Source organism: Podarcis tiliguerta (genome assembly GCF_965153285.1).
Source record: "Podarcis tiliguerta genome assembly, chromosome: 9".
In the NCBI taxonomy this organism is placed as follows: Eukaryota; Metazoa; Chordata; class Lepidosauria; order Squamata; family Lacertidae; genus Podarcis; species Podarcis tiliguerta.
In genome coordinates this window covers 34,928,928-34,953,445 of record NC_139542.1, presented here as the reverse complement: position 1 = coordinate 34,953,445, position 24,518 = coordinate 34,928,928, and the positions used below count along the sequence as shown (strand labels likewise).

At 41.0% G+C, this 24,518-nt stretch overlaps 1 protein-coding gene across 1 annotated transcript in view; it reads left to right on the top strand.

Moving 5' to 3' along the window:
• RNF150 (ring finger protein 150) overlaps window positions 1–24,518 on the top strand; it is an 84,538-nt gene that overhangs the window by 47,865 nt on the left and 12,155 nt on the right. The window contains exons 2-6 of the mRNA XM_083457447.1: window positions 5,600–5,850; window positions 14,400–14,471; window positions 15,006–15,088; window positions 16,209–16,305; window positions 17,364–17,574. Of these exons, the coding sequence (XP_083313573.1) occupies window positions 5,600–5,850; window positions 14,400–14,471; window positions 15,006–15,088; window positions 16,209–16,305; window positions 17,364–17,574 (714 nt within the window). The remainder of the gene's footprint in view (window positions 1–5,599; window positions 5,851–14,399; window positions 14,472–15,005; window positions 15,089–16,208; window positions 16,306–17,363; window positions 17,575–24,518) is intronic.

Here is a 24,518-nt window from a genome sequence, read left to right as displayed (position 1 = left end):
TACAGGGATTTGCAAAATCAAAGCAGAGTCTCAAAGTTTAAGCCTTAAGTAGAATTCAATAAGATTGTTTCATTAAAGCCAGGCGTGGATTTAGAAAAAGAAAGAGAAACACAATACAGGCAGTCTCTAGAGAAATACCCAGGGTAATCTGCCAGAATTTTGAGGAGTAAAGTGTTCCTAAAGGCCAAAGAAGCAGTATATGGAAAAGCTTTTAATGATGTCTGATAGCACTGTTAATGCCTAGATGTTTTATGACATTTTTAATCTAACCAAAATAAATAACAGGATCCTAATTCATTTCATATTGTTAAGTTCTCCTGCTGATTGATGGGTTGAAATTCTTTATTAGCAGGGGCTGGGGAGTCAGGCACAAAATATAAACTCTTTCGCTGGACATTTTCACCATACGTTTTGGTTTGCCGCAGTGTCTGCATACAATTAAGGAAAGCCAGCCAGTTCTGAGTTCTTCGGGGCCTCTGCACAACTGACATTGATTACAGCAAAACGAGAAGAAAATTCTTGGCCTCCCTGCACAATGATAAACACACTGGCTTAGTTCTGTGCTACGTTGGAAAGATCACAGTCAGCTGCATCTTGTCTGTGTCTGGTCTGCATTTTGAAAGGAGTCCTAATTAGCATTCAAACAGGTTCAGTGGAGCTCTGTAGTATTCTGTTAAAATCTGAGTGGAAGGTTCCCATTTTAATTGCTTCATATTGTAGCCAGACATTAAACGACCAGTGTAAAAAAAGGTGGGGGGGGGACCCCTTTGGCTTTAATTATCCTGTTAAATTGTTAATGTGTCTGCAGTATTGTGCAGTTTGTGGCCGAAGGATGGGGTTATAGTCTGAATTAGTATTTTCAATAAGGGGGGGGGGGTTTCTTCCAGATAGGGACCTAATATTGGAAATGGGTTATTATGATATCGCGAATGGGTAGTCAACAACAGGTTTTTGTAATTTTTTCATGGGAAGAGTAAATAGGGAGACTTTTTGGAAGCTGGCTGTGTGTTGGCATTTTGATGTTGACTGTCAGCTGGAAGCACCATAACTCCATTTAAAAGTCGTATGAAAGTACAGTGGTACCTCGGGTTACATATACTTCAGGTTACACACTCCGCTAACCCAGAAATAGTACCTCAGGTTAAGAACTTTGCTTCAGGATGAAAACAGAAATTGCGCGGCAGCGGGAAGCCCCATTAGCTAAAGTGGTCTTCATGTTAAGAACAGTTTCAGGTTAAGTACAGACCTCTGGAATGAATTAAGTACTTAACCTGAGGTACCACTGTATTGCACTCATTGCACAGATTATATATGGGTTCAAAGTGAGTTGGGAAAGTAATGGAAAAGGAGAAAAGGATAATGGAAGAATGACTTCAATTTTTTTAAAGGGAAAACTTAACTACCTAGAAGAGAAGATGTCCACTCTCTCATTTCATAGGGGACAAAACAGAAGCATTTAATCATCATCATCATCATCATCCATTGTATTTATGTTGATTAGGATATTTAATTTGTTTTTCATTATTTGTCTTTTATATTTTTGATAGTGAAAACTGGAAATACTTGAGTACTTTTTAAACCCTGATTTTCACACCGGGGATTGCTGGCTAGGCTAGAATTGCCACCAGCCCCAGCCAGCATGGCTAATTATTAGATCTGAAATGTCTGTGAAGGTACCAGGTTGGGGAAGATTGGCCTACGCCGATGCCCCCATCTCCATAATTGTACATGGGCATATCTACCTGTTACGTGTTGCATTTTACCAGTGCGGAGATCCCTATCCTCCATAGTTTATTCCCTCTTTAAAGCTATCATTTGCTACTAATCGTGATGACTATATGTTACCAGCAGGATCAGATACAGCATGTCTCTGAATACCAGCTGATGGGTAATTGGCTACTTAACTGAGTGAGGTCTTGCTTATGAACTCCCCAGGGGTGTATGGCTGGCCATTGCAGGAAGCTGGATGATGGATCAGTCTTTGGGCTGATGCAGCAGGGCAATAAGAAGCTTTTATACATTTTTTTTTTTTTTTACCTTTTTATTGGGGGGGTTAATTCATGGTTTTAAATAACCTGTGTCCCATGGCAAATGGAACCTCTATATGATCAGACAATGATGTTTTTGGAAATGAAGGTTTTCAGCTGAGGAACTGCCTGGGATTAGGTGGGTGGTTGCCAGGGGTCTCTTTTATGGTTATGATCAGATTTGTAGAACTTCTTTCCCAGACAATTGTTGCCTGGTGCTGGCGCTGCTATTCTTTGAGTGCCACATTAAATCCGTCCTGTCCTCCCAACCTTCTGGTGGTTTACAAGATCTATTTGCTTATTTAATTTTAACAGCTGCTGCTATTGCTGTTTTTATGTGTTTAGGCTTCTGTGTCATACATGCTTTCAGGTTTGCTTTCTGTATCATTTTCCTGAGTCCGGGGGGGGGGGGCAGTGTTGTTATTATTGTAGTGATGATGGTGGTGGTTTTGTTTTTGTTTTTCAATTGAGTTGTCAGTTGCCTTTGAGACCCAATGCAGTAGAAAAGTAAGATCAGATATATATTAAAAAACTGGAAGGAATTTGAATATTGTCAATCAATACATGTGGGGGAAAGATAGGTCTATTTCTATATTGCTTTGGTTATCAGTGACTGACAATAGTTACATGTGAGTGGGCTAGTTATCACTTTAAAGCTTATTCTGCAAGGCAGTTTTTGCTGAATCCAATTGTGATTTAGAGAAGTCTACCACTTAATATTTCAGATGAACTATGCCTGTCTTACTATGTCAGATAGTAAGCTTCAGAAATCAAACGTTTCTTTCTACATTGTCTCAAACATTTTTATTTCATTCAAAAGTTTGTCCAAGAATTGACTGTTAATGTAACAGGTTTCTGATGTAAGGCTCCTAAAATCTCCCAAGTACAATTTTCAATTCAGGGCTGTTGTTTTCAGTTTTCTCTACTGCAGCATTATATGGTAGTGAAGCATAACCTTTTGCCTGAGTTTTTATACACCATGTTGAGTTGTGCTATACAATCCGTCTAAAGTTAGTCATGACTAGGGAAGTAAGAACGTAGCCATTTCAGTTCTGACCTGCCTTCGTCACAATCAGTGCTGTTTCCATTCCACTGCAGCTCAGTTCCTGCTAAATACTATGTTAATCATCCTACTGTCTGCTATTTAACAGAATTTATGTAATTGTTTACTTAATTTATGTAAGTTATGAATTTAACATAATTAATGATTACTCTTCCTACACCATTCATTTCAGTGCAAAGGAAACACAATATAAATGAGGGAGAGGGAAGCCTTCCATTATGCATTGTTTCTAGACTGAAAACAACAAGTTGAATTCCATTCCAAACATGGGATGAATAAGTGAGCATCAGCACTTTGTTCTTCTGTTTCCATTTTCATTGGAATTCTGCAACATCCATCGTCATGACGAGGTCCTATTTTTTTTAAAGGGACCTGAATTTCGTGTCCCGAAAACCTTTTCGTTGGCTTCCATAGGAATTAGTTATAACTAACTCTAGTTAGCTCAGGGCTGGTTTAATGGAGTGGTCCAAAAAAAATTCACCTCTGCGGTAATACATAAGTAAATGTAGTGCAAATTACTGATCCAGTGAAATTCTCCAGTTTATGAGGTAACTGGTATGCAAAACACAGATTATGGTGCTGCTTTTTTTAAAATACAGTCAAACCTCGGGTTAAATATGCTTTAGGTTGAGCGTTTTCAGGTTACGCTCCGCTGTGACCCAGAAGTAACGGAACGCGTTACTTCCAGGTTTTGCTGCATGTGCAGACGCTCAAATGACATCATGTGCGGAAGCAGGGAAATGCGACCCGCGCAGTCGCGTGTTACGTTCTACTCAGGATGCGAACGGGGCTCTGGAACGGATCCCGTTCACATCCAGAGGTACCACTGTAAAGGAAATTCTTTTTTATATGTCTTGAAAGTTCTCCAGGAAAGACAGTTACTAGTGCTGGATGGACATGATTGGGGCTGTACCTGCAAGCAATAAAAGGATTCTGAATATAGAACCAAAAGATAGAATAGGAAGCATCTTGATTTCTGGAGGATAGACTACTGAGATGTCGCTGGGTTGTGTTTGATTTACCTATCATTTCAAGCCCTATAGAGGCATGACTAATAGGGAAACGTAAACACATAAAGGAGACGCGGGTGGCGCTGGGGTTAAACCACAGAGCCTAGGACTCGCCAATCAGAAGGTCGGCAGTTTGAATCCCCGTGACGGGGTGAACTCCCATTGCTCGGTCCCTGCTCCTGCCAACCTAGCAGTTCGAAAGCACGTCAAAGTGCAAGTAGATAAATAGGTACCGCTCCAGCAGGAAGGTAAACGGCGTTTCCGTGCGGTGCTCTGGTTCGCCAGAAGTGGCTTAGTCATGCTGGCCACATGACCTGGAAGCTGTACGCCAGCTCCCTCGGCCAATAAAGCGAGATGAGCACCGCAACCCCAGAGTCGGCCACGACTGGACCTAATGGTCAGGGGTCCCTTTACCTTTAAGCACATAAAGGAGGGCAGCAGGAATGAGCATGCTAGCTTCACCCCTTTCCACCACTATTTCAGATGACTTGCAACTCATGGAGGGTGAGTGTCTGTAGTGGGAAGTCTTTTTGTATCCATAGAGGCTCCCTGTGCATTTTGGAGCCCTGGAAAATCAAGTTGAAAGACAGTAAGAATGTGTGGATGAAGAGAGTGTGGTCGTTGCACTACCACCATTCTCCTTATTACATTTCCTTATTGTTAATGCTCTCTAAAGTCATTAACAATCCTGTGCAATGCAAAATTAGAGGCTGCTGCTAATCAAAGGCCACTGGAACATCTTGTAGTCCTTTTAGCTCAAATACAGGGATGGGTAAATGTCCCTCAGCAAGTGAGTAAGTTTCAGTTAACCACACCATCACATTCCCCCCCCCCCATTGTTAAATAATAAAGAAAAATGGCATTTTGAGATGTTTAGAGAAAGAACAACAGAAAAACCTACCCATTCATTGCATTTAGACACCTTTGATTCATGATTCAGTGTGATTCGTCTTGTCAGCTGCTTAAAAATTCATAGCAAACTCTGTATTAATGTCATCTAGAAATAGAAAAAGAGAAGGAGCGATGTAAGCAATAAAGCAAGCAGAGACTCTGTTGTTCCCACTGAAGACATAGCCAACATGAGGCATGATTTACAGTTAGACATTTTGTATGATCATAGCACCCTTGTACTCTTTGATCTTAAATAATAGCTTTAAATACAAGTGGTCAAATAGGAAAGGTGTGTAGTGCTTATGAGTCATTACTCAATCGCTGTTTCCTACTGTGGAAATAGGCTTCCCGCAAGCTGTTGCAGGACCCTGTTGCAACTCTGAGTTTCAACCTCCCTACCTAAAGTTCTCTTTGGGTTCAAGTTTGTTTCCTCCCTCGATGGAAAACAACATAAATGCATAGGAGTATGCTGCAGATGCTTTTCTTCAATTGCCATTGCACCTCTTTGTTGCTGTGATGCTTTCGCTTTCCCTCCTCTTAAAAATTGCTGCTTTCCTTGGTTGTTGCTGTTTTTTAATGGTTGTTTCTCCTTCTTTCCAATCTGGCAGGTACAGAAGATGTTGTAGCAATAATGATCCCTGAGCCAAAGGGGAAAGAGATAGTGAGTCTGCTGGAGCGAAATATTACTGTGATGATGCATATAACAATTGGAACCCGAAACCTACAGAAGTACGTTAGCCGAACCTCTGTGGTATTTGTCTCCATCTCCTTCATTGTGCTGATGATCATCTCCTTGGCATGGCTAGTCTTCTACTACATTCAGAGGTTCAGATATGCGAATGCTAGAGACAGAAACCAGGTGAGTAGCTTTGCAAATGGACTTAATTTTCTCTCCCGCACTGCCCCAAGTTCCTTAAAAGGGTTTATGTCATTGTTATTTAACCTTTCCGAACCCATAGTAATGAATTGCACTTTAAATTAACCTGTCTTTTTATTGCCAAGAAGGAAATGTTTTATATGAAGGAAAGGGGCAATGAGAGAGTCAGCTAGTACAAAAACAAAAAAACAGGGAAGAAAGACAGGTGAATTAATAGATTCTTACACAATGAAGTGCTTGTTATATTTTTCACCTTCACTAGGAACTGTGGAATTCCCTCCCCACAGAGATGTGTCTGGCACCTGTTTCCCCTGGCCTTTGAGAACTGTTTTTAATGTTATATTTTTATATTGCTGTAATTCATCATGAGAACTTATCATGACGGGTTGTCAGAAATCTAACAAATAATAATAATACAATACAACAGCTAAGAGAATAACAAGATGATGTGCCATTTGACAGTTCTTGCACTGAATAAGTGCAGTGTCAGAATTGATAGTGCTATGCCCAGGAATGTGTTCACACTATTTTTATTTATTTTTTACTCCAGAGAAAACAACCATTAACACATTACTTAAAGCTAAGTAAGAGAATTTTACTCCTGGTTAAAAATGGGGCACCTAACTCCCATATGGCTTGTGATGGTAGCAGAGTTCTTACATTCCTGTTGTGTTGTGGGCACACTTCCTGCTTAGTCTCAGGTTGAGGAATTGGAACTGGAAATGCCAAAAGGCAACAGATAAGGAGCAAAAGGCCCAGACAGAGAGTAGTCAGATCTAGTAAAGTGGGAAATGGCAGTAAGTTAAAGAAAGCAGAAGTAGAAAAAAAGAAAAAAAAGCTGTAACTTCTTTTAAAAGTGGAGAAACTTCTGCAGATAGAGGATGAGTAAAATAAACTATTTTTGTATAGAAAATTGTAACTGTACAACTGCTCCATTAGTTTCCTATTTTCAGGTTTCTACCAGCCATCGAGCCTGTGTCTGCTTTCTGTAACCTCTCTTATCAGCATCAGGGTACAGAGATCCAGCAGTTACCTTTCTCTTTTAGCCCCACTGACTGAAGTAGCACCCACACCCCAGCCAAAATTTTGAACCAGCAGTTTGTATGTCTACACATATGCATCACTGCTCACATATATCAGGCTGTTTCAGAGACAAAAACAGACACCTTGGGGCCAAACTATACATTACATTTCTGTTACTTCTTCTTTAGTTACAGCCACAGGGATCCAGTTGTCATTAGAATCATAACATGCAAGGAGATGAGATTGTCCCTTCTCTCTCCTTGAACAAAGATCCCCCCACATTCTGGGCATGCCTATTAGATTCAGAAGGGGAAAAATATCCATTAGCGTCCAGTGGAACTTTTAAACTGCTAAACTTCATGCCTGTGTGGGAGGGCGATTTTCAGCCAAATCACATCTGGGGAGGGAAGGAATAAACCTCTCTATGCACTGTGATCACAGTGGCAGTCCTCCTCCACTAATATATAAATATATTAGAAAGATGCCATTTTGACATTGGACACATGGCTGGAAACATTGCTGTCATGGAAAAATTGTCAAAGCAACTTAAAGCTCGAAGAAACACGAAAGCCAGAGATGATTTTGAAGAAATTTGGTACATGTTTGTTCAGTACATTAGGAAAGATAGCATAATGACAAAGCCACAAGCAACTCATTGCGCTCTGGAACAATCTGCTAAGAAAATATCACAATATCCAATTATAATCATTTAAGAATAAACATATGGGCTATATTATACTTGCCTTATACTAATATATATACACAGAGAATACTTTGGGGGAAGGGGGAGATGGGAATTAAGTTATGTGTATTTGTACTTTTGTATTATATAAATGCAAAGAAAGAGACTAAAAAAATATTGTGAGCACATAATTCACTGGAGGAACTACAAATGGCTTCCGCTAAAGAGGATTAAGTATTACACAAATGGCTTCAGTAAAAGAGACTGAAAAGCTACATATTTCAGACATGCTAAAAATGCAAATGTGCAATACTGCTGACAAATGTAAGATTAAGCTTTGCATACCTTATTAAAGAATATTCAGAATGGAGAGTAAAATAGCCCACAGATTATATGCAAGTTTATTGGCCGAAAGATTGCTTGAAATAAATTCTGGAAAGCAAGGCTTGCACTTTTATTTTTATATTTCGTTCAACTGAAATTATGCTCAGTCAGTGGCATTGATGGCAATACATCTGTAAGCATCATTCATTGACATGCCATGGCTGTTATAATGGTCAACTTATTCTGCCCGTCAAGAGTCTCTTCATTGGTGCATGTGTAAAAAAGATACAATATCAACTTTCATGGCACATGTCCACCCATACTTTTGTCATAAATATGTTTTCTTTATTAAAAGTTGGAAATTCCCCTCCAACTTTCTAGCAGAGCTATGTTTGAAAGAGCAGATTGCAGTTGGTACACATCACAAACTGAATCTTTCCTACTAAAGAGAATAAAGATTCCTGTGGAATTTTTGGTGTGTTTTTTGACGTGTAGTGGTCGGAGTGTTGGACCAAAACCTGAGAGACCAGAGTTCATCTCCACTCAACCATGAACCTTGGGCCAGTCACTATCTCTTTTGCCTAACCTTGCTCATATGATGGTTGTGAGGATAATGTCAGGTGAACCACGTATAGGTGGGATCTAAATGTAATAAATAAACTGTCCCATTCTCCCTCCTGCAATCCATCAGCTGCATCTGATGAACTCTATGCAGATTTTAAAAACCACCACTGACTTATTCCTCTTTTTTGCTTTGGAATAAAAAAAATGGAATTTCCTTGGCCTAATGTTCAGAGAGTATCGATTTCCAAGTCCTGTTGTCAACATTTATTTGCTTGCCAGCTTTCATTCCGAAACTGAGAGCTGCTAATAGGGAGTCTTCACTTGACAGCTTTCTTTCAATCTGTGCCATTAGTCTTTGCTGCAACCATTTTCCTTTATTCCTGTGCCATGAGTTCTTCTATTAAAGTAGCCCTTCCTGCCTGGATCAAAATATAAAACATTAACAGTTAATATATCTTTGGCTGTATGATATGTAGAAATGATGTGAAACATCAACTTGCTTGCCTTTGGCTCTCACATATTCAGTATTTATTCTGTGTCTTCTTGGGCAAAGTGCTCAAAGCTTAATGTCCAGTGTAGTATTGCATGTTTGACATTTGAAGTATGGAGATTTTCCATCTCTCCTTCTAAAGCCATTTGTTGCAAACATTTGCCCTCTTTAGCTTGGCCTTTGTCATTCCCTCCGCTCAGTATAATGTTCACTGATATATAATGCATAGCAATAGCTATGATAATTCCATCATGGGTTGCTAACATGCTACCTGGGGGTAGACACGCATCCACAAGAACGTTCCTTGCTATCCCCAGGGTCCCATCCCTCTGCTTCTTCCTACACTGCAATGAGGCTTGGGGAGAAAACCCCTTGTTTAGCCAACAGAAGGCTTTTAAAAGCCTAATTATACTGCAAGGAACAATTTAGAGAGGGGTTGCATGTGTGGTGCCCACAATAGTTTTTCTGGATTGCAAATGTGGCCACGGTCCCAAAAAAGATTGGTAACCCCTGTTTCAGGTCATTCTTGCCAATATCTTAATCATGTGGTATTTTAGTTCTGTCAGCAGCCTATTTTAATTATTTAAATATGTGTTTCATTTGTTTTCTGCACTGGTTTGCTTTCCTTTTGACAGAGAGCACCCAAGCTCATGTCAAATTGGTTACAGCTCTAGAATTTTATAGCAGAGGAAGCTGTATAGTCTCATCTCAGATCTAAAACATAAAAGGCAAAAGGCAGGTGTCAGTCAGTGGACCATAACATGAGAAAAAAGTAGTTTCTCTGTTTGCTAGGAAGAAAATATCACTTCTGGTTGCAGTGGCAAAGAACAGTCCACAGGCATTATGGAAAGAAAAGGATGATGACTTCTGCCAGCCACTTAGATGAGCTTTACTACTGCTGCCACCATCACAAGCAACAGCAAAACTTCATCTTCCTTCAAATTAAAAAAAGGAATCCACCGCTGCTATCCACCATAGTAAATAACCCTATTCCACATAAACCAGTAAAAAAACAAACCCTGCTCCTCTCCAAATTGACAAAATACCCTTTAAAATTCACCTTAGATTAAAAGGTCAGCTTGGAATGTCATTGACACTTATGCAATGTAGATCCAGTGAAAGGAAGTTCCAGAGCTCTGGAGCCACTACCAAGAAGGCTCTTCCACATGCTGCCACACTATGAGCCTCCACAAGTAGTGGAATAGCTAACACAGCCTCCCCAAGTGAATACAGCTCCTCCTATAGGAAGAGTCACTGATCACTTAGAAGTTGCAGTATTGGAATTATGTTTCCTTTGTATAGGCTGCATGGGATGGGAGAATGTTCAGATGGCCCAACCATTTGAGTTGGTCCTGATCACTGGAGGTTTCCCCACTCAAGCAACACATGGAATGAGGAGAACGGGAACTGCCATGGATAAATGTCTAAACACTGTAAAAATGAGAAAGTATTCTACTTTGTCTTATATGTTGATCATATTTTTAAAACTTAAGTGTATTCCAAAAGTATCACAAATATTTAATCCGTTATTGCCCACCCTCATTTTCCATCTTAAACTGAATTTCTAATTCCCAAAAGTATTAAACATCTGCTGACTCAAAAGTTGAAGTTTCCAGCAAAAATATTCAGGGAGGCAAGGAGTGTGTCAGCATTTAATTTAAATGATGATCAATCAATATGAAAGTACATTTAGTAGGTGGAAAGTATTTAGTAGGTGGCATGGGGTTGTGTTCATCGCTAATCCTTCTTGCAGTGGATCCACTAAAATTAATGAACATGACAAACTGGATCCATTCATTTAAATAGGTCTTCTCTGAATCAAACATCATTTGGATGCAACTAGTGTTATTTTAATAACAAGTGGTTTTATTCTTAAATGTTTCATGAGAGCAAAACTGAGGAGCAAACTATCATGGCCATCCTGCCAGATCTATTTTACGCTAGCTCACATCCTTTGATATATATTAAAAGCGCACAAGAAATATTTTCCTCCCTCTTGCCTTTCCCCTCCATTCTGTGCAAGCTGTGAGAGAAATGGTGCCAAAGATAAAATGCTGCTTTACAAGATAATAGTTGGCGAGCATGTCATGATCAAGAGCTACATTAAATGTTCATTTTGTTATCTCCCTTCTGAGGAGCTGTATGAAGGACATGTTTCACATTTGCAAACGATGGACGTGATCCAGCCAGAGTGCACCACTTTTCAGCCCCCACTCCTTGTGGTGGCTGAAATTTGTGCCAACTAAATAGGGCTACTAAAGAGGACTCTGGGGGGCCCTGACGCAGCACTACATAATGGAATACGACCACCACACACACCCCTCGGTAAGGATGCCATCAGCATTTGACCAGGGCCTCTTGGGCAGGTAAACAACTCTGGTGAAATTATAAAACATAGCCTCCCAATGTGCAGTTGGAATCACATCTTTCTCTTTCCCTGCTTAGTATGGACTGTTTTGCCTCCATATTGTGCAACAGAAGCAAAGCTGTGCGTCCCAGGGAGAGGTGATGGCAGCCTTCTCCACGCTGCATGGCTTCTCTCCTGCTGCTCAGTACAGGGTGGAAGGTGCCTTTCTTCCACGATGAGCAGAAGGAGAAAGCGTTTCCAGGGCATGAAGCCTGCCCCCAGCACTACATCCTTCCCACCCGAGTAGGAGACCTTTGGGAGGTGTTAGGCCTGTCAGCGTGGCCCCAAGATGTTACACCCCATATATTGCACCAACATAATAAGGGCAATTAAACCGAAAATATATAACATGATTTAATTAGCAGGGGAAAAAGATCAAGAAATTCAAAAACATAATGAAATTTATCTACAAAAACATAACTAGGGGTTGTTGTTTTTAACCATGAACTGAAGGTCCTTCTGTGAACAGTGCAATGCTAACATCCAAGACTATATATCCAGTACACAGAGATATAGTAAATGCAAGAAACTCAGTGGAGCCCATTTGGAAGAGGAAGTGCCCCACATGTGTGTTGGATCACATGACAGGATTCTTCAGGAGCTCCTATACATTTTTATCAGTTCACTGTCTTCTTTACACTGAGTGGCTCCAACAATGAAGTGGAGTGACTCTGTATTTAATAATTGCTTAAACAAAAAGTGGGGGTAGGGGTGAGCAGCCAACTAGCAGTTTGGCCTAAGTTGATATCCTTATTATAGTCCATTACATAGTTTTAAAAAAGGAAATAACTGCAGCGACAGCTCTTAAAATAAACTGCTTTTTTTCTTTTTTTGGAAACTTAATCTACATTTCTTACTGCTTCCCCCCTTTCCAAATCTTTGCTTCTCCTTTCTAAAAACTGGAATGGTGCCTTGGAAAAACAAACAAACAAAAAAAGCAAATGGAAACAGATGGGTGAAGAATGATTCACATTCCAGACTTTCAGATGCAAAAAATATGTGGAATAATTTTTTACCCTAATTCTCCAGGCAGATGGCTTCACTCATGCAGGGATGGTGTGAAGTCAGTATGTACTTAGGTTGGGAGAAAGTGGATGAAGTGCTAAAGTGCCAAAGTCATTTTTCTTCGCTTAGAAAAGTATTCATTTAGCAATAAAATGTAGTGGGGAAATGCATTTTCAAATGTTGCAGAGTACGGAACATTTTCAGGTATTTGGCCAAGGAATGCAGTCTGGGATTCTGCCAGCTATATACCTCTTGCAAGATAATGGCAAGGCCTTTGCACAACATCCTGCAACTTCTTTTACATAGACCTTCCTGCTCACCTTCATGGTGTGGCCTGGGAAAGGGATGCAGACTGGATAGCTGTGCCTTAGTTCCTGGGTTTGGTTGCCCTAGACATTGCAATTTGCTTCAGTTTCAAGTTTTATCCCACACTGATAGTGTTTCCCTCTGCAGCGGTTTTATGGGTTTTAATATCAAATTTAATGGTTTTAGTTCAACCCAGCCTCTGTGCCTGCCTCTTTATTTGGCCACCAGGTTGTGTCAGGAGCTCGTCCTACACTCGAGTAGGACCCTGGCAGAGACACATGTCCAACTGGCATGTTCTCTCCCTCCTGGTCAATCATTCGGGAGCTTCAAAAGCTTTCTTCAGCCTGAACATCACAGTGACCGATGCCAACAGACATCAGCACACTTAGGGATCTGCAGAGTTTTCGCTGCTTGCATAACAAACCTCAGCAACTCAGCATTTTGGCTAATCTACTTTATTTACATATAAACACACACGGAGCACTGCAACATGGCTCCCTCTCTCTCTAGCATCAGACAGCAAAGAGAAAAAGAACAAAGGACAATAGTCCCACTTCACGGAACACAGTAACACAAACACCCTGTCTCCGTCACTTCCCACTCTGTGGAGTCAAAACATACACTGTCATGTGATAGACAAAAATCCCATGACTGCAATCATGGAGCAGGAATTCTAACAGGTTGCAAGACCTGCTGGATCAGGCCAAAGGCCCATCTTAATCCAGCAATATTTTCTCAGTGGCCATCTTGATGCCCATGGCAAGTCAGGACCTGAGCACAACAGCACCACCATCCCCTCCTGTGGTTTCCAGCAACTGTATTCAGAAGCATTGCTGCCTCTCACAGTGGTGGTGCAACTTAACCATTAGGGATAGTAGCCATTGATAGCTTTATCCTCCAGGAATCTGACTAATCCGCTTTTAAAGCCATACAAGTTGGTGGCCATCATTGCCTCTTTCTGGAGCAAATTCTGTGCACTGTATGAAGAAGTATTTGCTTTCGTCTTGCAAGCCCAACTGAATTCAGTAGGACTTACTTCTGAATCAGCCTGTTTAGGATTGTGCTGTAAGCAACACAGAGACAATAATGGACCAACTCTGATACCACCCATAATGTAACCCTGTTCTTGCAAGAGCACTCACGCATTCATTGAGCATGTTTGTGATTCCAACAACTGGTATTCAGAGGCATACTGCTAGCAATGGTGACCATTGCTAGATCTTGTGGGATGTACTTTAACTGTGTTTTGTGTGAAGAACCATTTTTGTTTGTCCTGAATCATTAAAAAAAAATGCTTCTACTTGCACAGGTCAGCACACCTGTTTCCCCTCCTATCTACCTAAGCCCCTGCCCACCTTTTTTAAAAAAAATGCCCTGCTCCCAAAGGTTGCTGGGCTCTCTGGAATATTATGTAGCATGAAATATGTAGCAAGGGATCAGCAAAAAACAGCTACACTTGATTCTTCTGTCATTGGTTCCTGTTCCAACAGATTGAACATCTATAACAATGTGAGATAATTAGATACCTTTTAATCCATCCTGCATCTGGTGTTTTGTCGATACCAATTACTCCCCGTATTAGTGACCTCTTTGAATCCAATATTGCATTTACGTAGCTCTTCTCTGTTTCATTTAAAATGATCTTGGACCATCAAACTATTACAGAGCCATGCAAGAACATCTGTGTGAAGGTGTGCTCTTTAGTAAAGAGTGATATATTACATTTTTAGCGCCGTCTCGGAGATGCTGCAAAGAAAGCCATCAGCAAACTGCAGGTCAGAACGATAAGGAAAGGAGATAAGGTAATTTTTTTCTTAAGTTTTCGTTTTAACCAATCAGGGTGGGGGTGGGCAGTGCAGTTAGCCATTGTGCCGTGGGCAATAAAATAAAATAAACCAGAAACCTTTGTGGGGGTTACTTTCTTCCACAAAAGGGCCTGGTGAGGACTGAGGAGAGTGCTGTCTGGAAGGCACACACTGGTTGCTCATACCTGCAGCAACCTGCTACATTGACTCCCCATATGGAGGAAGGGTTGAAATTGGCCTCTGTTATGTGCTTCAGTAGTGGTACCAACATGGTTCCCTCCAAGTATTGCTAGACTCCAGCTCCTGTCATTTTTGACCATTAACCATGGCTGGCTGGGGTTGGTAAGAGTTTGGAGTGCCACAGGTTCTCCATTCCTGAATTACAGGGATCCCTTTGCAGATGAACACTGTAACCAATTGGACTAAACCAAACTCTCAGAATCTGGAAGGACTTGGGGATGTTATTAAATGTCAATGTATTTCAGTCCGCCATGCTTTTCGTTGAAAATGTCGATCTCAATGTTTCTGTAGGAAACTGAACCCGATTTCGATAACTGTGCAGTGTGCATTGAGGGTTACAAACCGAACGATGTTGTCAGGATCTTGCCCTGCCGGTGAGTTGATATAACCATCCAATTAGAGAGATACAATTAATAAAGTAATTGATTTTTGTGGTGTTCTTCACAGGCCAATAATATGTCCTTGTCATTTGCTAACAGTGCAATATGCTTTAAACCCCCCCCCCCAAAAAAAACCCCAATTAAAGCTAAAGCAATAACAGTGGCTTGGGGGGGTGGGCCTACAGAAACAGCATTGGTGTTTGAAATTTGGTTGCCGGAAATTTATCTGATTGGGATTTTTTTTTAACTTACTGGATCACCTTAAAGTAGAAGCAATTTAACTGCAGTTTTCCTTAATATCATATATATAGCAGTGGTGTCATATACATGCCCCCTTTTCAGCTACCTCAGTGCACATGCTGCTAGTATTTTTGGAAAGTCCACATGAAAAATCCAATTTGGAGCAGATGATTTAGATCCAAAGGTTGCTTTGCTCTGATGGAAGAAGTCTTCCTTTGTCATGGGAATAGAAGCTTTGGACCCAATCTAATGTAATATGTTCCTTTTATGATCAGTGGGCGGGGGGGGGTGGAGAGTAAACCAAAACCAGTAAATAAATAGATGTGACAGACTGCATGCATCTTTTTCCAAGCAAAGAAGCAAGCCTGTTAGGGAATCAATGCCCATTACTCCAATTCTCATCCTACGCAGGTTGATAGGTTCTGTGTTCACAGATCAAATTGTATGCTGTCAGTTCTCTTTCTGCAGTTGCAGATCTTGCGTTTTGCAGTATCTCAAGTCATGAATACAGAGGTGGAACACAATAAATAGTTTTTTCTTATTTATGCTACTTTTCACAATACCAAGGATGATAAATCTGCTGTCAACAGATAAATGTTTCTTAGGGTCTGGTTTTTAATATGGAAAATTGCTTCCATTTTATTTCATCTTCTGAAGTTTTTATTTAGGGAGCTTTTTTCTACTAATTTTACATTTGAAATTACAAGCTAGGTTCCATCCACAACAATTTATTAACTACAAAGCACTTCTATTTTTCAGTACAGGTCTTCTTTGATCAGGTTTTTCTTTTCAAAACAGATGGTATCAACTATAACTTTGAGAAATTGTGAATAGATAAATTGTATAGATTTTATTCATTTTTCTCCCTTTGTAGGCACCTCTTTCACAAATCTTGTGTAGATCCATGGCTACTAGATCATCGTACCTGCCCTATGTGTAAAATGAACATCTTAAAAGCACTAGGGATTCCGGTAAGCATGTAATGTGGTAGAGCACTGAACATGGTATTTTCATTAATCCTAATTCCACTTTTTAAAAAAGTGAATAAGAAACTATCATCCTAGTTAGCATTATAGTTCTGTCCTGAAGATTTTGGGTCCCCTAAAGCCATTTTCTCACCAATGCTAATAAGACAGTATAAACTACACAACCCCCCCACACACACACCCCATGTGACATTTTCAGCATGAACCATAATATTTAATGTACGGAAAAAAACTGAAGCTCAAAACTTCCCAGATCGGATAAACACACAACCCATAAAACAAAACACAAGGCAACAAAGTAAGCAACCCTCCCCAAAACCGACAACCCCTACAACAAAACACCCCCAAAATCAAAGAATACCCACACATTTTTAAGCGAAAAATTAAGTGAAAATTGTGAGGAACAGAGTGTGTCTGAGGGTAGCATGGCACCCCCCAGTACCACAATGGGGATCCCAGCAATAACACCATAAATTAGCAAAGCATCTAGTAGATATCATCCATTAAGATACCTGAAGGGTTACGAAGAAAACATCTAAATTAAGTATTAACTCCATATACCAAGCATGTATCAGTTCTGAAAAAAAGGCACATAATGTCGTATGCCTCCAATTTCGATAAACATTTCTGTGATGATATGTCCAAGATAAGATTACTGTTTTAGGCTGTAGCCATAACCCCAGTTACCTTGCATTAAGGATCATTGAATTCACTGGCACTTACTTCTGAGTAGACATGGTTAGGCTTATGCTGTTACAGACGTTGGTGGTTTGGTGCCATCAACAAATATCTAACATAACAATCTAGGTATGGATAGTCTCTAAATGACCATTTGCTTTCAGAAGAATTTGCAAACTAATAGAGACTATCCTGTAAAGAGAAGCCAAAATGCATGTTTTGAAATCCATGACAAGGTAATATTTGGAACTACAATGAACTATATAACTAAATGAACTATTTCTTCCTGTAATCCAGAGACAAATATTTCCTTTCAGAATCTCTCTCCCTATTTCCATTAGACTCTTCTTTCTTGTTTCCATTAGCCCAATGCAGATTGTGTAGATGACATACCTCCAGATTTTGAAGCTTCTATAGGAGGACCACCAACTAATCAGATTACAGGAGCAAGTGATATAACTGTGAATGAAAGCTCTGTAGCACTGGATCCTCCTGTCCGGACAGTTGGAGTACTACAAGTCATCCAGGATGCAGACCCTCTTCCACAGACTGGGGAAAATAACCTCAACACAAGCAGTAAGTTCTCAACTCATTTGCTTAGAGTGGATGTTTCAAATGTGATTCATAAAATCGCCGGTGACCATTCTGTAGTATTTTCAACAGGGATATGGGTAAGTCCTGTTTCACATTGAAAATACTTCAGCAGAACTGGATTTCTCATTTGAAATTCCAATAGACATCCCAAATGCATCCTGTAATCCATTCCAAACCAAATCTGATGGGTTACATGGAATCGCGATGTTCACAGTGATCTCAGATTGGCTGCAGTGAAAACAAAAATTGCACTGAAGGTGCAAGCAGGCACAACCACATAATGAAAGAAGGTATTGGAAGAGGGTTTTGTGGTGTTATGCCAAAAATATTCACTTGTGAATATGCAGTGCGATCATAGTTCTAACTGCGAATATGCAGAGATCTCATGTGCCAGTCTGGTGTAATTCATTTATTATCAGAAGACTTTAAAGGTAAGCTTGAGTCCTGAGTGGGCCTCTTCTGGCAAACAAGTTGTCGCTCTCCAATCCTTGAATTGCAGGATTGCTCCATGTAACCCAAAGCAAATATGTCTGTGGCTCGCAAGAGTGTAAGCACAGGTTATATTTGCCTTTCTGTTAGGGTTCAGTTCTGCAGAAAGATGATCTTCTAGTCCTGCTATACATTTACTCTTCATAAGCCACAAGGGGACACAACATGTTTGGGTTGTGTCAGTCCACAGTAGCTGGCCTCAGTTTCAGCAGGCATTGCAGTATCTTACATTTGCTACCACAGCATACTTGAGCGGCTTCCAGATTTGACGATTTTAAAAATGCAGTTCTAGCAGGGACATTACTCTCCCATTGGTTTCTTCCCACATGCATTTCAAAAGTTCAAAAGGAGCTTTAAACTCATATCAATTACAATGGGTTTTATACCTAGGTAGCTGGGATTAGGATTACAGCATCTGTTAGCTATACACATTGAGTTTCCTGCTACACTTTTTGGTTTTTTTTAAATAATCATACTTTTTCTGCTTTCTTTTTTCCCCTTTTCTTTAAAAAATAAAATCACATGTTTGTGACTTTAAAACAGGAAGCTGACTGACTGACTCACAGATATGAACTAACCAGGGCATACAGCTAGAATTTACTGTAAAATGGGAGCTGTGGGAAAGAGAGCATGTTGCAACATATGGGGAAAAGTCTTCTCTCTACATTAGCTCTGAGGAAAATATCTTCATAGCTACCCAAAGTACTGTTTCAGTTAGCGCTGTCAATCTGGGATATTAAAGGGAATCCAAGATTTTTTTTATGAACAATTTAATAAACAAAACCTAATATTTACTAGGGATAAGGAAGGGGAAAACATTCTACATTTCAATAGCATAACAGAATCAGTATGACCTATAGAATGCAACAAGTTTCCCCAGAATTTGTGGCCCCACCAATGAAAATCTGCCTTGTTTGATTAAAATTAGCCTTTAGTTGATAAATCTACTGGTTAAGCCAATTAGAGTTTGCAGGCTGAGTTTTTTGTTTTTTTCCCTATCCTTCATCAAGTGCTTTGAGACTATGGAAGTAGAGGTAGCCCCGGTGGAGTAGCCCTGGTGAGAAAACTTAAAAGCAAGGCTGCCTGAGGACTCTGTGTGAATATGGCATAAATTAGGCTCAGCACAACCCTGCAAAAAAAATAAAATAAAAATCACACAGATGTTTATGCACTGTTGGGTCCTCTGTATCCTCATTTCACCGTCTCGCCTATCTGGGGATTTTACACATTTGGCACATGATTGTCCACACGCTTCATTTTTTGGTCTTAGATTTTTTCATAGATAATTCCTCTGTGTCTCATTCACAACAGTGAGTGTGTTTCCATGCTGCCTTTTTCTGGCCCCTCCTCTCAGTCACAGCTTCCCTGCTTTCCGCCACCTCTTCCCGTTCGGAGCATGCATGCAGGAAGTTTGGGAACTTTGGAGGAAGAGCAAATTTTTACCAACCCCTGGTTATCGGGGCAAAATGGAGGCTTACCCTTTTGGTGGGAACAGGTGGGCAACCTCCATTTTTTATTATTTTGTAAATATCCTTTGAGCTGCGGGAAACAAAACAGTTAGTTTGTGCAAATGGAAATGTGGGTGTAGCGAGAGAGGCCGCCCACAGAAACATTGCCACATGTATGACAAGCTGCCTACCTGAACAAATGCGCTATCAAGCTTCCATGCCAGTGATGACTGCAAATTTATAATAGATGGGGGAAGTTTACTTTAACGTATTTCCCACTGTAAGAGGAAATCTGGATTCAATGTTTTTAAAAACATGGCCTGAGATTTTGATGATGGTAACATGGAGTGGACCGTGCAAAAGCCTTGTGTGGGAGAATAATACTGATTCCCCAGTAAACTTCCATCTGGAAGCACATAGGGATCTGCGCATATATCCTATTGTCAGGCATTCAGGAGCACCTTTAAAAGACGTCTACTGTCAAGGCAGCTGAAGAGCAGACATGACAAAGAGGGAGTGATATTGGTTACAGTGGGATGCAGGGAAGGAGGGAGTGGGGGGCGGACCGCCCCAGGTGACTTTGCTGAGGGGGGTGACATTTGACGCCCCACCCGCCTGTGACTCCCAAGCCTACCCTGAGCCGTAAAGGAAAGGGGGGAGCGGTGTCATTTTGCCAACAGCATTCCCTCCCCTCGTTTTGACAGCTTGGGGGAAGCTTGGGAGTCGCAGGCGGGTGGTGCACGAATGTCTGCCATCAGCAGCTCGCTCTGGCCCCGGCTGCATGGTGCGTACATTGCTGCATGCACCTGAGCAGCTGTCCTGCATCTGGGAGGACACGCTCCGCGCCACGCTGTGCCCTCCTCAGGAGCGCGCCCACCCTGGGCAGCGCGAGCATATGCTTCACTGCTGGTGGGATGACATATGACAAGGGAGGTGCTCACAATATAAATTTTGATAAGTGACATATTTTTATGTTTACATCTTCTGGCTGAGAAAATTCCCCAAAAGATCTGTTTGGGAAGACCTTGGCAGGAAGTGCAAATCCCAAGGAATCTGCAGTTCCTGTTCTCTCTGCAGCCCTGCTGTGGTGAAGCCAGCAGCGAAGCAATTGAATATGCCAACCCACCTGTCAAACCTGGCCTTCAGGAGAGTGTGTAGATAAGTAGATCTGGCCAGTAGGCCAGATCCGGTTCTCCACCCCTCAGTTAAAGTTAATGGCTTCCAAAGTTGCACACTGGAAATACTGTGTGACTTCCAACAAGCATTTTAAGTTCTTACGTGCCATTCCCCTATTATGTTACTCAGAGTTCAGCATAGGTCGTTGCTCTTCTAAAATGTCACCTCAGGAGTTCATACGCTTTCTATTTCTGCTAGTGTTGTCATTGGTTCAATATCATTCAGTCACACCGAGACCCTAGGAATGTAGATGCCAGTGCATGTTTCTCAGGGAGCTCACCCAGTCTAGGTGGATTAGTTAAATGGATTAGTTAAATGACTCAAGCAAAACTGTTTAGTTTCCTAAACGCAAGTCTGAATACCCCAGTTTATGTGTTTTGTGGATCAAGTTCTTTATAAGACTCAAGGCCTTTATAGGTGTGTGGCTGTTGTGAGTTGGCTTTTTCAAGGGCATCATGCTAATGAAATCCTGCTTTGGAGTTTTTGACCCCCTGCTGTCTCAGCTGTTCACATGATTAATGGCACATGACGGAGTTAGCAACCAGCAGCAGTCAAACTTAGCTCAGTGCAGATCTTGGGAGCTCACAACCAGAGCTCGCAAACAGGGGCGTTTGCAAGGGCTTTTAGCAGGGGAGGCCCAGGTTTCTGTCTCTTGGTGTGTATAGGACCAGAGACATGGAGGGCGAGGGAGCTGTTGCAGTGACCTGTAACGCCTGTGCCATGTTTGTCATTCTGCCAGAGCACAAGCAACAGCGCACTTGTAGCAAGTGCAAGGTGGTTGTCTTGCTGGAAGTGAAGGTGCAGCAATTCAAGGCCTGCCTAGCCACACCTCAAGCAACAGGACAACATGCAGAGTTGCTTGACAGAGCTGAGCTGACTGAGATTGAACACCAAGATAGATGAGGTGCCCCCAGGGTGGAGAAAGTTTGCCCATTGCAAGAGTCTAACCCCTGGAGGAATATGACGTGCAGAAGTAGGACAGTCACAAACCACACTTTGTCTGTTAGAGTTGCAAAGTCGCTTCCACCTCCAGTCTTCTGTTTGGTAGCAGAAAGATATGGGCTTTTATCAGTATAAATTATTTCTTTTTAAATTATTATTCATGTAAAATGTGACAGGTAAGCAATATCTCATTAGTGAGGATCAGCCCAATGTTCAAATCCCCTGCTTCTAGCCAGATAGAAAGATGCTGTATTTATTTTTATGCGAAATAGTATTATCTATATCTATCTATCATCCATCTATCTATCATCTATATCTAGGGTACTTGTAACCCAGTCTTAATTAAAATAAATCCCAAATCAGGGGACAATATCAAAACATACATCAAATAATATAATATACATAACAATAAGGAAACAATTATAAAGCAAGAAGAATCTTTATTGGGAGGTTATGTATTTTTATGTTTTTATACTGTATAAATCTAACGAACGGTTGTTGCAATTCTAAAAATCCAACCTGAGCATGCTTACTCAAGACATAAGTCCCATCGACTTCTTCCAAAGTGTACTCTGGAATATACTTTGGAGTGTATTTTCATTTTCCAAAGTCTACTTATGATGATAGCCTAAAAATTCTGATACTATATTTGTCAACCACATTGAAAATTTCACCGTGAAAAGAAATATTTTAAAACAACATCAGGGTGATTTAAACCTGATAGATTTAAACAAATGATGCATAAACAGTACCTGTGCTTTTAGGTGCCCCAGTGGTACTTTGCAGTTTCCCAAATAACTGAAAAATAGTTAATTGGCTTCTTTTTTTAACAGAGAGAATAATAGGCAAACCTTTCTTGCTGCTGTGTTCCAATAATGCTCATGGAACTTCAGGATGGCAAAGACAGATTAAAAGTCTAGCTAAATGCACTTAGAACAAAGGTATTCTATTAACTTGGTTCTGTATATTCCCATAGCTGTACTGAAATAAGTTATGTGAGAGCTTTTTGTTCACATGAAAAATCCCAATAAATATTCCAAATATACAAATATTTACAGGGTGAAGCCAGATTGGGCGCAGCTACTGATGGCATGCAGTATGACTAAGAACTGCAATTGTTGATGGCACACATCCAATGGCCAGGGTGTTCAGTGGCTTAACAGGAGATTATGAGCAGCACCCTTGTCAGTTCCAACAAGTCTGTTCTAAATGTGATGAAGGCTGCAATCCCAACCCTGTTTAAGTGGGAGTCAACCCCATTTAATTCAATAGGACTGACTTCTGATTAATCATGGTTTGATTGCTCTATAAGTCTGGCTCCATCCTAGTAATGCTTCCCCCCCCCCCCCTTGTCTTATGTCTAGGAATTCTCTATACAGAGGGAACTGGGTCACGTGGCTGATGGACCACAGATTCATCACCCCTGTTTTAGAGAGTTCTCTTAGGACCTTTACCCTGAAGATTATAAACCATGAGCACATCCACTTTTCTTTCTTTCTTTCTTTCTTTCTTTCTTTCTTTCTTTCTTTCTTTCTTTCTCTCTCTCTCTCTCTCTCTGTGATGATAGATGTTACTTCTGATTAATGATTATATACTATTATGCATAAGCACATATTTCCAAAACACACACACACACACATACCCTGTCACATGCATAGTGCTGTTACGATTATGTCCATTACTTTTTTCATACTCGTCTTTTCAGTGCAGTCCATGACCCCTCTAGGCATTCAGTTCTTTATTTCATTTTTTGCTAGAGACCTTTCACTGCAGCAGGTTTAACAGTCACTGGCTCCTTGCCTAGGGAAGCATATGCTGCTCTGAACGTCTTAAGAATGAGGAAGAATTGCATTCGAAACAAGCCATTTTCTGTTACAAGGGAAAGAAGAAATTATTCAGGGCCTGACTGTAGCAATGGGTTATTTACAGGCCTGAGGCTGCCTGGAATGCACACAATGAAAGCTACTCAGCAGCTGTTCAGTGTAAAATGCATTCAAAATCAATTTCTAAAATGAATTTATTCTAAAAGCTGCTTCTTCATGGTAGCCATCTTGCTAAGGGAGGGTTAACTTACCACCTCGTGACAGCGTATCGTTATAGGTGCACACCCATCACAGGAGCACTTCAAAGGCTCTTTTGCATCCACCAGTTGTTCCCACAGCTGTACTTTCACCCATGCAGCATTTCTTTATAGCTAGTGTAGACTCCTCTTACCGTTTAGGTTGATCACTAAGAATACAGGAGGTAACAGAAACAAGGTTTTGCCTCCACTGGATCAGGTCCACTGGACCTTCCCCACACCACAATATTCCGGAAGGCTGAAAGGATGCCACTGTCTGTCTGAAATCACTCCGGTGGAAATGATACAAAAGATTTTGTTACGTTGTGGGCAAACATAGTAGATGACACAGTGATTTCTCCAGAGCAGCTCTTTATTGTAGCTGGACAGAATTGAACAGCAAACAGCTCAGCCGGCCTGCTTTTATAGGAGCCGGCTGTCAACATTGTATCAACAACAACCCAGGGTTTCCCGCCTAAAATAACTGACGTGGACCTGAGTGAAAACTATCTACAGTATCCCCCTGTTGGCCCAGGGGGAGAACATCAGTACATAACAGATTTGCATACCGTTTGTGCTTGGTGTTGCTTTCTTATCAAGACGACTTCTTTGCCTTTCTCAGGGCTTGCCCAAGACATTTTGCGGCATGAGGTATAGAACAAGATGGCAAACACACACACGCACATTGCCCATCATTCATAGCTCTGCCCTCCCAACACCTGACTGCCACTCTGTGCTGACCAGCATCTCCCACCTGCCTCCCTCTGCCTCATAGCAAGGCCTGTCCTGCCTTTTCTGCTTTTTAAATGCAG